The 16,369-nt window shown below is 39.7% G+C and overlaps 1 protein-coding gene across 6 annotated transcripts in view; it reads right to left on the bottom strand.

Moving 5' to 3' along the window:
- The window catches only part of LOC122565425 (semaphorin-4E-like), a 113,012-nt gene that overhangs the window by 37,728 nt on the left and 58,915 nt on the right, over positions 1–16,369 (bottom strand). For 5 of the 6 annotated variants that reach the window (XM_043721391.1, XM_043721390.1, XM_043721389.1 and 2 more), the window contains 2 exons: positions 6,005–6,067; positions 30–128 (listed from right to left, as the gene is read on the bottom strand). In XM_043721391.1, the coding sequence (XP_043577326.1) occupies positions 30–128; positions 6,005–6,067 (162 nt within the window). Of the gene's footprint in view, positions 1–29; positions 129–4,559; positions 4,649–6,004; positions 6,068–16,369 lie in introns of those variants that run through there. The other variant, XM_043721394.1, reaches the window with a different exon arrangement.

The raw sequence follows: 16,369 nt of genomic DNA, 5'->3' as shown, positions 1-16,369 counted from the left end.
GTGATACTAATCTCTACAGGTGTACTGACCATATAATCACATGTCGGCTGAAATGCATTTGTTCCACAAACGTACATTCTAGTTTCAGTTAAACGTTGGAGAATGCGTATGTAGTTGCGGCAATCAGTCTACAATGAAAAAAATAATTAGCTTAAAATCTTGAAGACAATGGGTGCCCTTTACCAACTAATACAACTCACAGATTAACGTCAACAGACAAAGCTGGGAACTATAGACCAGTAAGTATAGACCAGTTACTTGAGAAGATTCTGAGAGACAAGATATACATGCATTTGGAAAGACAGGGTTTGATTAGGAATAGCCAGCATGGCTTTGTGTGTGGGAGATCATGCCTCATAAATTTGTTAGAGTTCTTTGGTGAAGTAATCAGGAATGTTGACAAGGGTAGGGTGATAGATGTAGTCTATTTGGATTTCAGTAAGGCCTTTGATAAAGTACCACTGGGTAGGCTGTCTGGAAAATGCATAGAATCCAGGGGGACCTAGCAAATTGGATACACAATTGGCTTGATGGTAGGAAGCAGAGGGTAATACTTGCAGAATATTTGCAGGATTGGAGGCCTGTGACTAGTGGAGTGCCTCAGGGGTTGGTGCTGAGCCCCTTGCTGTTTGTTATCTATATCAATGATTTGGATGAGAATATCCAAGGCATGATTAGAAAGTTTGCAGATGACACTAAAATATGAGGCATCTTGGACAGTGAGGAAGGATATCAGAAATTGCAGCAGGACCTTGATCAGCTGGAAAAGTAGGCCAAGAAATGGCAAATGGAGTTTAATATAGGAAAGTGTGAGATCTTGCATTTTGGAAAGTCCTGAAGAAGGGCTCATGCCTGAAACGTCAATTATCCTGCTCCTTGGATGTTGCCTGACCTGCTGCGCTTTTCCAGCAACACATTTTCAGCTCTGATTTTCAGCATCTGCAGTCCTCACTTTCTCCTTTTGGAAAGTCAAATAAAGGTAGGAGCTTCACGGTGAATGGCAGGGCCTTAACGAGTGTAGTAGAACAGAAAGACCTTGGAGTTCAGGTGCATAGTTCTCTGAAAGTGAAGTCTTGGCACACTGGCCATCATCAGTCAGGGCACTGAATATAGAAGTTGGGAATTTGCAGTTGTACTGGACGTTAGTGAGGCCACACTTGGAGAATTGTGTTCAGTTTTGGTCATCTTGTTATAGAAAGGATGTTATGAAATTAGAAAGAGTGCAGAAGAAACTTACAAGCTTGTTGCCAGGACAGAAGAGTGTGAGTTATAGATAGAGTTTGGACAAGCTAGGAGTGTTTTCTTTAGAGCGTAGGAGACTGAGCAGGGATTTTAAAGAAGTGTAGAAGATCATGAGAAGTACAGATAGGGTGAATGCACTCAGTCTTTTTCCCAGTGTTGGGAATCAAGGATTAGAGGGCATCAGTTTAAAGTTAGAGGGGAAAGAATAAATGGGAACTTGAAGGGCAACTTTTTTTTTTAAACACACAGAGGGGGTTATGGTTATGAAATAAGCTGCCAGCGGACGTGGTTGAGGCAGGTACATGAACAACATTTAAAAGGCATTTGGAAAAATACATGGATAAGAAAGGTTTAGAAAGATATGTGCAGGGAAATAGAGTTAAAGTGGATGGCCATTTTGGTCAGCATTGACCAGTTTGGGCCAAAGGGCCTATCTCCATGCTGTAGGACTCTATGACTCTGAATTCAGATCCAATTATGGGTGATATGAAATTCAGAAGGATAGAAAACTGAAAGGGACTTTTACTGCTGCAGTTAGGCTACAAAGTAAGATGCAATATCAATATGGTTTACTCATTTTGTGATTACTATTCCCTCAGTCAATGACAGAACATAAAAGTATTTTAAAATTGATATAAAATATTATATAAGCATAAGGTATGATTTACAGATTGGTCTACTCCTCTGATCAAGGAGCTATAGCTTAGGCGCATGTTATATTGTTATGACATGGTGTGAACCCTTCTGTTAATTAAACCAAACACCCAGAAAAGCTCACCTTGCCTCGTAATCTGTTAAAATAAGTGACAGAATTCCCAAATTCCACTATTGAAAAAGTTAATATCAATTTGTTTTACTCTAAAAGTGAACATTAAATAATAACTATTCTGAACTCTAAACATCCCTTTCTCTTAACTGCTTATTATCTGCCTCCAATTCTATAACAATATACTGTTCCAAGACTTAATATACACTTAATGGTAAGTCCTAGGGAGTGTTGCTGAACAAAGAGACCTTGGAGTGCAGGTTCATAGTTTCTTGAAAGTGGAGTCACAGATAGATAGGAGAGTAAAGAAGATATTTGGTATGCTTTCCTTTATTGGTCATAGCATTGAGTATAGGAGTTGGGAGGTCATGTTGCAGCTGTACAGGACATTGGTTATGCCACCTTTGAATATTGTGTGCAATTCTGGTCTCCTTCCTGTCGGAAAAATGTTTTGAAACTTGAAAAGGGTTCAGAACAGATTTACAAGGATGTTGCCAGGGTTTGAGGGTTTAAGCTATAGGGAGCGGCTGGGGCTGTTTTCCCTGGAGCGTCAAGGGTGAGGGGTGATCTCATAAAGGTTGATAAAATCATGAAGGGCATGGATAGGGTAAATAGACAGTCTTTTCCCTAGGGTGGGGGAGTCCAGACCTTGAGGGCATTGGTTTAGGGTGAGAGGGGAAAGATATAAAAAGGGATCTAAGGGGTAACTTTTTCACGCAGAGGGTGGTACATGATTGGGATGAGCTGCAAGAGGAAGTGGTGGAGGCTGATACAATTGCAACATTTAAATGGCATCTGGATGGGTATATGAATAGGTAGGGTTTGGAGCGATATGGGCCAAGTGCTGGCAAATAGGACTAGTTTAGGTTAGATTATCTGGTCAGCACAGATTAGTTGGATTGAAGGGTCTGTTACTGTGCTGTACTTCTCTATGACTCATAAGAGACTTATTAAAATTACATCAACTTAATTTCAAAACCACACAGCTGCTGTCATCTTGTGTGACTTCACTCTTCCAGCTACTGAATTCCCTGGGTCATCATCTTTCTATTTACTGCGAATATGTTTCATATGAAGAGATACCTTTAATAGAGAGTTTCCTAATTTCTTGGATCTCTTTCGATGGCAGTTGCTCTTTCTGCAATTTTCAAAATTTCTGCATTTTTATATCCCCAACATTGGACTGTCTCATTGGTTCAATGTTGGCTAAACAATAAATTCAAACTCTATTGGGCTTTAGTATCCTGGGGCATAATTTAAACTGGTTGGTTAAATTCAAATTGTTGTCAAGATAGCAACCAATTCAGGTATCCATTTCACAGCCAAATGTTACATATTTTCAATTTTCAAGTACACTCTGGGACTGCCATTAGTCATATACACAGGTGATTGTAATATTTCAGATGAGAACAGCATTCACTCTTTCGTAAAGGTACTGTACATGCCTTCAACTTCATAACAATATCAAAGGACAATGAAGTGTCAAAATTATCACTGAAGGGCAACTAGCTCTCATTCTAGAGAATGCCAAAATTATGCTGTACTACAGAAACTGGTATCAATCTCTCCTAGAAGTAAAATTGAGCATCAATTTCAACATGGTTATCAATCCAGAACAAAAATATAATTTTATTAAAAAGTTTAAATGATCTATTCATTTCACAAAATGTAATGCTGAAGTCAAGATTGCAATAATTAAAAAAGACATATGACATACTGAATTTAGATACATGTTTTGGCAAAATAAGCTTTGCTGGATGGCATAAAAGGCAAAAGGGTGCTCTGTAAGATTGCCAAAACAGATATGAGCTTGTGAAAAGTATGTGCATAATTTCACAAAAATTATCTATTTGTCAAAGCTTTTAAATCTGCTGGCCTTAAGCTTTTGGAAATAAAACTTACAATAAAATAGCAGTAAAATAGATTTTCTTTATCAGCTAACATAAGTCTGAGGACCAATACTACAGGATTTGAGCTGCTTGACAGATTTCATAAACTATCAATATACAGTGGGTGCCTGTAAACTCTCAGTTTGCCGGAAAACATCAAGTACTTGCAGTTTTGAAAGTGGGGATATGAATATAATGAATTATTTTATAAAGGATTAAGTACTTGAAAGAATTTAAATGCACGGAATGCCTTTTTTTGTGTTCTTTTCTTAAGTAATGAATTCATTAATTGTACTTAATAACATTTTATTTAATGTCAGCATAGATCCTGGCCATGGTAAATATTAGGTGTGTTGGCAAGGAGGTTCTAAGGGCAAAGAGTAGAGAGGCTTATGGGTTGACATGAGTTGATACTAAGTTGGCATGGCGGCTATAAAAAGACTATGGGATGGATAAAGACCATAGGTTGATACAGTGGAAATAAGATGACATTGGGTGGGTGGAGGTCATGAGATAGATATGAAGTGCAAGGAGAGGTGATGGGGTGAGCGGGATGGAGACTGTCTTTTGTTTTATAATTTAAATTTCAAATAGCTGCAGCAAAACCCTAGATCACCAAAGCAGGCCATTCCCACAACCCACCTTTGCACCCAGTAACCAACCTGCTATCTCCATCTGTTTCTGTCACTCCAGTTAATACACATCTCCTCAAAATGAAATTCAGATATGCAGGATAATTTCAGGCCCTTTACTCTCCAAGTCAGGTTTGAGAAGCTGAAATTTTCACAAATCTGAAATCTCAGGAATGAAAATTCAGGGTCTGCTCTCAGAAACCCTGTGGTATGGATGAAAAGCAAAAACATCACTCTTGGCTCCTGGGTTTCATCACAATAACATAGGATTGTGAAACTGAAAAGCAGGGTGGAATTAAGCTTGATGGCTATCCTCAATAGCTTTCTGATATTCCCCACCTATGTTCACACATGAAAAACTGCTGTGGGCAACTTGTGACCATACACCAGTGAACAGGTAAGGTGGTAGATTTGAATGATAGGACCTCAAGGAGATACAGAGGATCACAGGGACCATGGTGTGCATGTCCATAGATCCTTGAAGGGAGCAGGACAGGTAGATAAGGTGGTTAAGAAGGCATATGGGATACTTGCCTTAATCAGTCAAGGCATCGAATACAAGAATAAGGAGGACTCGATGGAGCTGCATACAACATTAGTTAAACCACAGTTGGACAACTGTGTGCAGTTCTATGTGCCACACTATAAGAGGGATGTGATCGCACTAGAAAGGATACAGAAGAGATTCTGCAGGATGTTGCCTGGACTGGAGTGTTTCAGCTATGAAGCAAGTTCAGATAGAGATTATTTTCGTTACACCAGAAGAGACTGAGGAGTGATCTGATTGGGCTGTACAAAGTTCTGATGGGCATAATTAGAGTAGATAGAGAGAGATTTGTCCCTTATTAGAAGGGTAAATAACCAGGGCTGTGTTTTAAAGTAAGGATCAGGAGGTTCAGAGGACACTTGAGAAAAATTGATTTTACATAAAGGGTTGAAAACATCTGGAACTCACTGTCTAAAAGGATGGTAGAGGCAGGAACTCTCAAGACATTTAAAAACTAATTCAGATGAATCCACTTGAAATGCCATAGCATACAATGCTATGGGTTAAATGTTGGAAAATAGGATTGGAATGGATGGATTTTGAACACCGGCATGATAGACCAAAGGGCCTTTTCATGTGCTGTAAAAACTCGAGACTCTCACAAAAACAAAATTTTGCTTTCGTTTTTACAAAACAAGCTTTTTCTGATATGAATGAATATCATTTATGTTCAAGAGTTGAGATGTTTCACTTCTTTGGAAATAGCCAGGAACAGACTAATGATAATTGACAGTTTATGGAAAGTCCTTGGTCACAAATCTTAATTTTGTTGTATATTTCTGAATAAATAGTAGATTGTTCTAATAAACCTGAAGTCACTTCAGAATGTTCCTATGTGCTAGGGCTCCACATTGTTATAAACCATTGTTGACGACAGCTATAAAGGTAGTTAGTTACCACTGCATACAATATTAATTGTAGAACATACCTCTCTTGACTTTCCTTTGTACATACACTCATTCCGTTTGCTTTCAGGAACAGCCCATATTGCCTGGAAAAAAAGGGAGAGGAAGTCTTGTAAACATGTACAATTAGAGATGAGCACAGAGTCATTATTTGAGGCAAGCTTGGGAGGCTTTAAACAAAATTTAAAAATGAAAGGACCGCAGGACTTGCACCATCTTTGCAAAGATGAACCAATTGATCTTTCAGTCATTATGACGAGTCATCAGAACAGATTATTAGAAAGATGAATCACATTTAAGAAGGAACACAAGGAAAAGGGAATAGGGAAAGATATGGCAAAAAAGTGACCTGTCCCAAAGAGACAAATAAATGACAGACCTAATGTCAATAGGAGACAAAGGAATGTATAATTACAGGAATCAATGAAATGAAAAGCACATTTTAAATAAAACATAGTTTGAACATGGGAATCATGAAAAACCTGAAGGTAGAGGCTTTAAGTGAAGTGGGTCAGGGATCTGATGACAAGGAGGCTGAGAGATGCTGGCCTGCACCTTTATTGCAGACTTTGAGGCACTACATGCTGCTCATAGAATCATAGAGTCATAGACAAGCATTGAGGCATGCACAAGCATCCAAAGGAAAACCCATGTATTCAAACCTTCATGCACCACCTGCATCACTTGGCACATTAGACTTATTGGTCATCTCAAATCATCGAACCGGTGCTGCAGCAAGTAATCTTTGATCCTGAGGGACTGTCTAAGAAGGACGTGTGTGTCTGTATATGTTTTTCCCTTTTCCTTCTTGGCTTACTGTTTAATGCTGCTCATCTGTAACATCTCTCAATCCTGAGGGTTATGAAGCCTAAAAAGTAAACTAACTCAGTTTTCTACATACACTCCCTTATCAGTTTGAAACTTTATATTCTGCTTTCTGCACCAGGACAGACATCTACAAATCCATAGCAAATGATCAGCACAAGGAACAAATGTTATTTATCACTTTCTTAGCATGTCAAGAAGGTTAACAAAATAAACCATATGCAGTGAAAAGCAAACCTAATTCTTGAACACAATGCCAGAATCCCAAGCTACTTCCCAGTCACGGAATCAGTGGAACCTACAGTATAGGAGGAAGTGATTTAGCTCTTGTGCCTGTGCTGGCTCTTTGACACAGCAGTCAGGCTTAGTTACCAGCGCCTTTTTTTTTGACAATAATCCTATAAAGCTCCTCATCTTCAAGGACCTGCTCAGTTGTCTTTAAGATAATTTATGGAAGCAGGTTCCACCACCTTGTCAGATAATACTCAGTCAGATTAAAAAAGAATGGTAGAGAATAACTAACAGGTTAAATCAGGTGATATAAATTAGAATACAAGAAGAAGCTAGTTAAGTATATTTAAAAAACAAGAGTATCTACACATATGCAAAAAAGAAAAGGGTAAGTAAAAGATGTATTGATCCTCTAGAGTGAGAATAGGAATTAAGAGACAATATGAAGGAAATAATTGATGAAATGAACAAATGTTTACTTCTGTCTTCACTATAGAAAATACAACAAATATTACTGGAACAGTTGTAATTCGGGAGTTCAAAGATAAACTTTGCAAAATTACAAATCACTAGACCAAGATGGAGGACAGGAAAAATTTCTGGCTGTAACAGCTGTTCCTTTTTTGAGGTATTTTAGGTATTGGAGGTGATTTCCTCAAATTCCAGGAGCAGCAATTACTCATATATGCTGTTGCATTGTTTTGGAACTTGGTAGAAAAAAAAAGTCAAAACAGCACTTTTAAAAGGGAGAGGTACAGACAAAGGAAGCACAGGGTGAGGTCAGTGCAGGAAAGAGACAGAGAAAGAAACCCACACTGCTAACTGACAGAGCAGTGAACCTGCACAGTTACTGCCTTTGCTGTTTGAATCCATGTATCGCTGGATATTGGAGTGCATCTGGGAAAATTAACAAACAGTGAAATTCACAACTGGTCTTGGAGGAGAGGACACAGCACAGAAACAGATAAGTGGTTGTTTTAAGCGTGGCCTTACAGTAAGTTTGTAGTAGGGAGTAGAGTGGGTTCTTTCTTGATTAAATGTTTTATTGTTTTGGAAAATGTAGGAGGTGATGGATTCTTAGGGGAATGTAGCATAATCAGCCAAGTTTCTCGTATTGAGACTGGCTCTAATGCAATGAGGGTACGTTGGCTTCCAAGAGATTGATTGTGTTAGGGGACTCATTAGTCTGAGGTACAGACAGACGTTTCTGTGGCCAGGAGCGAAAAATCAGAATGATGCATTGCTTCCCTGGTGCCAGGATCAAGGATGTCTCAGAGAGGGTGCAGCATGCTCTCAAGGGGGAGAAGGGCCAGCAGGAGGTCATTGCACACATTGGAACCAACGACATAGGAAGGGAAAAGGTTGAGATTCTGAAGGGAGATTATAAAGAGCTAGGCAGGAATTTAAAGATGTCCTTGATAGTAGTAATATATGGATTATTCCCAGTGCTACGAGCTAGTGAGGGCAGGAATAGGAGGATAGAGCAGATGAATGCATGGCTGAGGAGCTGGTGTGTGGGAGAAGGATTCACAATTTTTGATTGACTAGAAGCTCTTTTGGGGTAGAAGTGACCTGTACAAGAAGGACGGTTTGCACCTAAATTGGAAAGGGACTAATATACTGGCAGAGAGATTTGCTAGAGTTAGATTAGATTCTCTATAGTGTGGAAACAGGCCCTTCGGCCCAACAGGTCCACACCGCCCCTCCAAAGAGAAACCCACCTAAACCCATTCCCCTACCCTACATTTACCGCTGACTAACGCACCTAACACTATGGGCAATTGAGCATGGCCAATTCACCTGACCTGCACATCTTTGGATTGTGGGAGGAAACCCATGCAGACAAAGGGAGAATGTGCAAACTCCACACAGGCGGGAATCGAACCCAGGACCCTGGTGCTGTGAGGCAGCAGTGCTAACCACTGAGCCACCGTGCTGCCAAAGTTGCTTGGGAGGATTTAAACTAGTAAGGTGGGGGTTGGGGACATTGTGGGACGCAGGGAGATAGTGAGGAAAGAGAGATCAATCTAAGACTGGTACAGTTGGGAAAAGAAGTGAGTCAAACAATCAGGGCAGGTGGGGACAAAACAGAGAACAAGATAGGACTGATAAATTAAACTGCATTTACTTCAATACAAGAGGCCTAACAGGAAAGACAGATGAACTCAGGGCATGGTTAGAAGCAGGGGACTAGGATATCATAGCAATTACAGAAACATGGCTCAGGAAAGACAGATGAACTCAGGGCATGGTTAGAAGCAGGGGACTAGGATATCATAGCAATTACAGAAACATGGCTCAGGGACTGGCAGCTTAATGTACCAGGATACAAATTCTACAGGAAGGTCAGAAAGGGAGGCAAGAGAGGAGGGGGAGTGGCATTTTTGATGAGGGATAGCATTACAGCTGTGCTGAGGGAGGATATTCCCAGAAATACATCCAGGATGTTATCTGGGTGGAAGTGATAAATTAGAAAGGGATGATCACCTTATTGGGATTGTATTATAGATCTTCTAATAGTCAGAGGGAAATTGAGAAACAAATTTGTAAGGAGATCTCAGTTATCTGTAAGAATAATAGTGTGGTTATGGTAGGGGATTTTAACTTTCCAAACATAGACTGGGATTGCCATTGTGTTAAGAGTCTAGGTGGAGAAGAATTTGTTAAGTGTGTATAAGAAAATGTTCAGGTTGAGTATGTGGATATATCTACTAGAGAAGGTGCAAAACGTGATCTGCTCTTGGGAAATAAGGCAGGGCAGGTGACTGAGGTGTCAGTGGGGGAGCACTTTGGGACCAGTGACCATAATTCTATTAGTTTTAAAATAGTGATGGAAAAGGATAGACCAGATCTAAAAGTTGAAGTTCTAAATTGGAGAAAGGCCAATTCTGACAGTATTAGGCAACAACTTTCAAAAGCTAATTTGGGGCAGATGTTCGCAGGTAAAGGAACGGCTGGAAAATGGGAAGCTTTCAGAAATGAGATAACGAGAGTCCAGAGAAGGTATATTCTTGTTAGGGTGAAAGGGAAGGCTGGTAAGTATAGGGAATGCTGGAAAACTAAAGAAATTGAGAGTATGGTTGAGAAAAAGAAGGAAGCATATGTCGGGTATAGACAGGATAGATCGAGCGAATCCTTACAAGAGCATAAAGGCAGTAGGAGTATACTTAAGAGAGAAATCAGGAGGACAAAAAGGGGACATGAGATAACTTTGGCAAATTGAGTTACGGAGCATCTGAACAATTTTTACAAACACATTAAGGACAAAAGGGTAACTAGGGAGAGAATAGGGCTCCTCGAATATCAGCAAGGTGGCCTTTGTGTGGAGCCATAGGAGATAGGGTAGATACTAAACGAGTATTTTGCATCAGTATTTACTGCGGAAACGGACATGGAATATATAGAATGTAGGGAAATAGATGGTGACATCTTGAAAAATGTCCAGATTACAAAGGAGCAAGTGCTGGATGTCTTGAAACGCATAAAAGTGGATAAATCCCCAGACCTGATTAGATGTACCCTAGAACTCTGTGGGAAGCTAGGAAAGTGATTGCTGGGTCTCTTGCTGAGATATTTGTATCATCGATAGTCATAGATGAGGTGCCTGAAGACTGGAGATTGGCTAACATGGTGCCACTGTTTAAAAAAGATGGTAAGGACAAGCCAGGGAACTATAGACCAGTGAACCTGATGTCAGTGGTGGGCAAGTTGTTGGAGGGAATCCTGAGGGACAGGATATATATGTATTTGGAAAGGCAAGGACTGACTAGGGATAGTCAACATGGCTTTGTGCTTGGGAAGTCATGTCTCACAAAATTAAGTGAGTTTTTTGAAGAAGTAACAAAGAGGATTGATGAGGGCAGAACAGTAGACATGATCTAATTGGACTTCATTAAAGCAGTCGACAAGGTTTCCAATGGGAGATTGGGTTAGGAAGGTTAGATCTCATGGAATACAGGGAGAACATTTGGATACAGACTGGCTCAAAGGTCGAAGACAGAGGGTGGTGGTGGAGGGTTGTTTTTCAGACTGGAGGCCTGTGACCAGTGGAGTGCCACAGGGATCGGTGCTGGGTCCACTACTTTTTATCATTTATACAAATGATTTAGATATGAGCATAAAAGGTTTAGTTAGTAAGTTTGCAGTTGACACCAAAATTGGAGGTGTCGTGGACAGCGAAGAATTGTAACGGGATCTTGATCAGATGGGCCAATGGGCTGAGAAGTGGCAGATGGAGTTTAATTTAGATAAATTTGAGGTGCTGCATTTTGGGAAAGCAAATCTTAGCAGGACTTATACACTTAATGGTAAGATCCTCAGGAGTGTTGCTGAACAAAGAGACCTTGGAATGCAGGTTCATGGCTCCTTGAAAGTGGAGTCGCAGGTAGACAGGATAGTGAAAAAGGCTTTTGGTATATATTCCTTTATTGGTCAGAATACTGAGTACAGGAGTTGGGAGGTCATGTTGCGGCTGTACAGGACATTGGTTAGGCCACTGTTGGAATATTGCATGCAGTTCTGGTCTCCTTCCTATCGGTAAGATGTTGTGAAACATGAAACGGTTCAGAAAAGATTTATGAGGGTGTCTCCAGGGTTGGAGGATTTGAGCTATAGGGAGAGGTTAAATAGACTGGGGCTGTTTTTTCCTGGAGTGTCGGAGGCTGAGGTGTGACCTTTATAGAAGTTTATAAAATTATGAGGAGCATGGATAGGATAAGGAGACAAAGTATTTTCCCTGGGGTGGGGGGCCAGAACTAGAGGGCATAGGCTTAGGGTGAGAAGGGAAAGACGTAAAAGAGACCTAAGGGACAACTTCTCATGCAGAGGGTGGTACATGTATGGAATGAGCTGCCAGAGGAAGTGGTGGAGGCAGGTACAATTGCAACATTTAAACGGCATCTGGATGGGGAATATGAATAGGAAGGGTTTAGAGGAATGTGGGCCAGGTGCTGGCAGTTGGGACTAGATTGGGTTGAGCTATCTGGTCGGCATGGACGAGTTGGACCAAAGGGTCTGTTTCTGTGCTGTACATCTCTATGATTCTATGACTAGAGATGTAATACTAAGCATACGAATGGAGCAACAGGCAGACAAGTATCTGGGTTCAGATGGACTTCATCTTAGGATCCTAATGAGGTCATAGATACATTGATGTTAATTTTCAAAAACTCCCTGGATTTCAACTGCATTAGATAATAGAAAATATGGCACCTGTATTCAAGATACAAGGAGGCAGAAAACAGGAGAGACTGCAGCCTAGTCAATTTGATGTCTGTTGTGAACAAAGTGTTAGAATCGATCATTAAGAAATTCTAGCTGTGTACTTAGAAAAACATCAAATTAATCAGGAACAGTCAGCATGGTTTCATTAAAAGGAAATCATGTTTAACCAACTGATGAGTTCTTCAAAGGAATCAGATGCGATGTGGATAAATGGGAGTCTTTGGACACATTAGACGTGCATTTCCAGAAGTACTTGATAAGATGCCACATCAAAAGTTACTGCACAAAGTGAAAGCTATGGAGGAGGTTCAGAGATGGTTTACTAAACTGATACCAAGATTGAGCTGTTTATTTTTGGTAGCTTGGACAGGCCAACATTGTCTCTGCTGGAGCTTAGAAGATTGAGGAGTGACTTTGTTGAAGTGTATAAGATCTTGAATGGGCATAAGGCAGATTTGAAAAGGATATTTCCTCTTGTGGATCAGAACTGGGGGCACTTTTAAAATCAGGGATTGTCCTTTCAGGAGAGAGAAGAGGAGAATACTTTTTCCTGCCCTGAATTTGTGCAGCTTCAGAATCCTCTGGCACCAAAGACAGTGGAGGGCAGGACCAGTGAATATTTTTAAAACAGAGGTAGATTCCCTTACCTGACAAGAATCATATATTAATGTGGAATTTAAAACATAAACAGATTAGCTATAATCTTACTGAAAGGGGGAACGACTCAAGGGACTAAATGGTGAGTGCCTGCATCTATTTCGTATGTGTGTATTCAAATTAGGAAAATTCCAGATTCACAACACTGAAAATAAAATAAAATGCTAAAATAAATAAACTGTATCCCTAATTAAATCAGTGAGCATTAAAATTGAAATAAAAAGGGAATTATTTCAATATAACATACATCCAGAGCTAAATTTTGAGTGTTATCTGAAACACAAAGCTGACCTCCAGTTAAAAAGAAAATAGAGGGGTAGAGATTCCACTCCTTGTCGCCAACAAAAGCAGTATAATCTAGATTAAATGATGTAGATGTTCAGGGACTTTAAAAACATCTTAAGGTACTCCCAAATACACTTGCATTTGAGATTTAGATCTTTTATGCTGATTTAAGATAAAATTTGCCTTCATCAGGCACAAAACAAAATACTATCCCCAATTATAAATTGCAAGACTTTACCAATTGTGCTTGTTCAAGAATGCTCTGAAAATTAGGCTAATTTAATTTGGTGTGCAGGTTTTGAAATTGGCACAGTATATTTTTTTTAAAAACTTTTTTGGAAAGACAATATACCAAGATACATATTGGAGCACACCAATTGAACTAGTAACTCGTTGAGTATAGTTTTTGTAAGTACTTTTGACTTAATTTAAATCAAGTTAATCTCAAGGGGAGGATTGGACACTTCTTAAAAATGCATACTTTTTATGATAAAGTTACTTTCAGCTGTATTGAAGAGGCTGAATCGGGCTCCAATTCAAATATATAAAGAAATACTACTGAAATTGAAAAAAATATTCTTTTGTCTGATTGGACTGCTGCACCAAGGTTGACATTTGTATATACCAAATATTCATTTTTTGCAAAAACTGAAACTACTCAATCATTGCAATTTTGACCACGTTCTGGTCACACAACTTTCCACTTACGGGCAAAGAGAAACTCTACACCTAACTTTTGACTAAGACTACCATAATCATAGCATTTCAAGGCCTGGATGTAGAATGACAACATTTTGTGAGTTGTCCTTGACTTCTAGCACACACTTTACTGACTATCTCTTTAAATGAGTAAACAGTTTATGCTCAATTCAGAACATTGTATCAACATTGTGCTTGGATCAGGACCTAAACACAGTTGGAACGAATAGTTAACAACTTATTATTCTGGATGTCTAAGCACACCTCCATTGCTTGCACAGTTTTAAATAGTCTTCGCTGGACATCATATTTGTCGTTGAACTGGTGATTTAATGGATAAGACTACAAATATTGACAAGTTGGTTATCATGTTGCTGCAGCCACTTTAACACGTTGCACGTTGATTACCAAAAGAGGTCTCTCAATACTCAGTGACATTGGAGGATATAGAATACCAACTTCCGTTCAGCTGCCTGCAAAGATTCTCTTTTACTTTGTGGAAATGTGCTGAGCTGGTCACTGAAAGACTTAGACATTAAACAAAAAGCGTAAACTATTTTTCAACTTTAAACATTCTATATATTGTGTCTCTTTTTGACGGATTTAAATTGGAGCATAGGAACAACACGGAATGTAAAAGACAAAGGCACACAGACAAGTAAAATGTAAAAGTATGAGAAATCTCAGCACAAAACAACTTGGCAAACTGTCAAGGCTGTACGATAGCACAATATTTGCACCAAAAGTAGTAGTCAAGACAGCATATTACAAGTACCTGGAACATCACCTTGAGGAAACATACAGTAGAGAGTCCAAGCACTTCCTCACAGAGGAAGGAGGTCAGTGAAAAAAGCAAGACATTATTGGTCTGTTTTGCCACACTTCCCTTACCCACTCACTCACTCTCTTTGAGTTGGCCTGAGTCACAGAATTTAAACTCTTATCAACTGTTAACTGTTAAGGCTTTGTAAATCATTATGCTAATTTTAAGAGTGTGAAGTGGTTGATGATGGTGTTTAAACAGTGTACAGAGCTCAATAACTCCCACATCAATATCAAACTATATTAGCAGAAAGAAAATACTGTCATACTGTGTTTAGGCTGACAGGAAAACTGCAACATAAACAGTTGATGTTTACATTGACACTTTTAAAATATCATGAACTTTGTTATAGCTTTTGCCAAAATTGCAGTTAGCAATAGAGAAATAAGATTTTTCTTTTTTTTTGGTCTGTTTTTCTGATCATTGAAGAAAACCTCAGAACTGAGAACTAAAAAGGCTTGTGGAATTAAATTTTCTGCCCAGTTTAGATGGGAAGATGCTTAACTATATCATAGTTGCATAAACATTTCAGCAGAGGAAGAATATCTATTTCCACCTCACCAGGTTATTGTCCAACAGGTTTAATTGGAAGCACACTAGCTTTCGGAGCGTCGCTCCTTCATCAGGTGGTAGTGATGCTCCGAAAGCTAGTGTGCTTCCAATTAAACCTGTTGGACTATAACCTGGTGTTGTGTGATTTTTAACTTTGTACCCCCCAGTCCAACACCGGCATCTCCAAATCATATTTCCACCTCAGCATCATGGCGCAACTCAACTCCCACTTCAAACTGTTTTCTACTGAAATCCTCATTTACAGCTTTTGCACCTCTGGGAGTTCTATTTCAATGTTTTCTTGGCTAGTTTCAGTGTACTCCTCCTCCATCTTCCCCACCCCACCACCAATTCAATCATGTCCTTGGCTATCAGTAGATTCAGAACCTCTGATGAAGGGCTTTTGCCCAAAACATTGATTCTCCTGCTCCTCAGATATTGCCTAACCTGCTGAGCTTTTCCAGCACCACACTCTCGACTCAGAACTTCTGCCAGCCCTAAAAGTGATGTAAACTTAGATTTATATATATTTTTAATATCATCTGTACTAAGTTTGGATTCTTGAATTCTAGGTGAATGATCAACATGGGACAAAATCTTACACTGACCCGAGTGACATGGACAATGGCTAAATATGTAAGAAATCTGGTCAAGTTGATCTTGATGTTAGAAGTCTCACACTTCACCTTCTGCTTTTGACAAGCAACGATGATGCAGTTACAGTCACCAAGCTGACTGTCTGACCTGAATGTCACCTGCTGAAGGAAATTCAGTCATTTGCTGCTGAGCCACGGCATTCCAATGAATTAAATGGACTACAGCAATTTTGAACATTGCAGATCATACAGATGCATTGGGAATGGTGAAGTTGCTTCCTGGCAGAAGAATAGTGAGGCAGGAGTAGAACAAGAGATGAAATTGTGTTGCTGGAAAAGCGCAGCAGGTCAGGCAGCATCCAAGGAGCAGGAGAATCGACGTTTCGGGCATGGGCCCTTCTTCAGGAATAAGGAAAGTGTGCCAAGTAGGCTAAGATAAAAGGTAGGGAAGAGGGACTTGGGGGAGGGACGTTGGAAATGCGATAGGTGGAAGGAGG

Source organism: Chiloscyllium plagiosum, chromosome 31 (genome assembly GCF_004010195.1).
Source record: "Chiloscyllium plagiosum isolate BGI_BamShark_2017 chromosome 31, ASM401019v2, whole genome shotgun sequence".
NCBI classification, from domain to species: domain Eukaryota; kingdom Metazoa; phylum Chordata; class Chondrichthyes; order Orectolobiformes; family Hemiscylliidae; genus Chiloscyllium; species Chiloscyllium plagiosum.
Note: the sequence above shows the minus strand (reverse complement) of the source record. Positions and strands in the feature narration are given on the sequence as shown.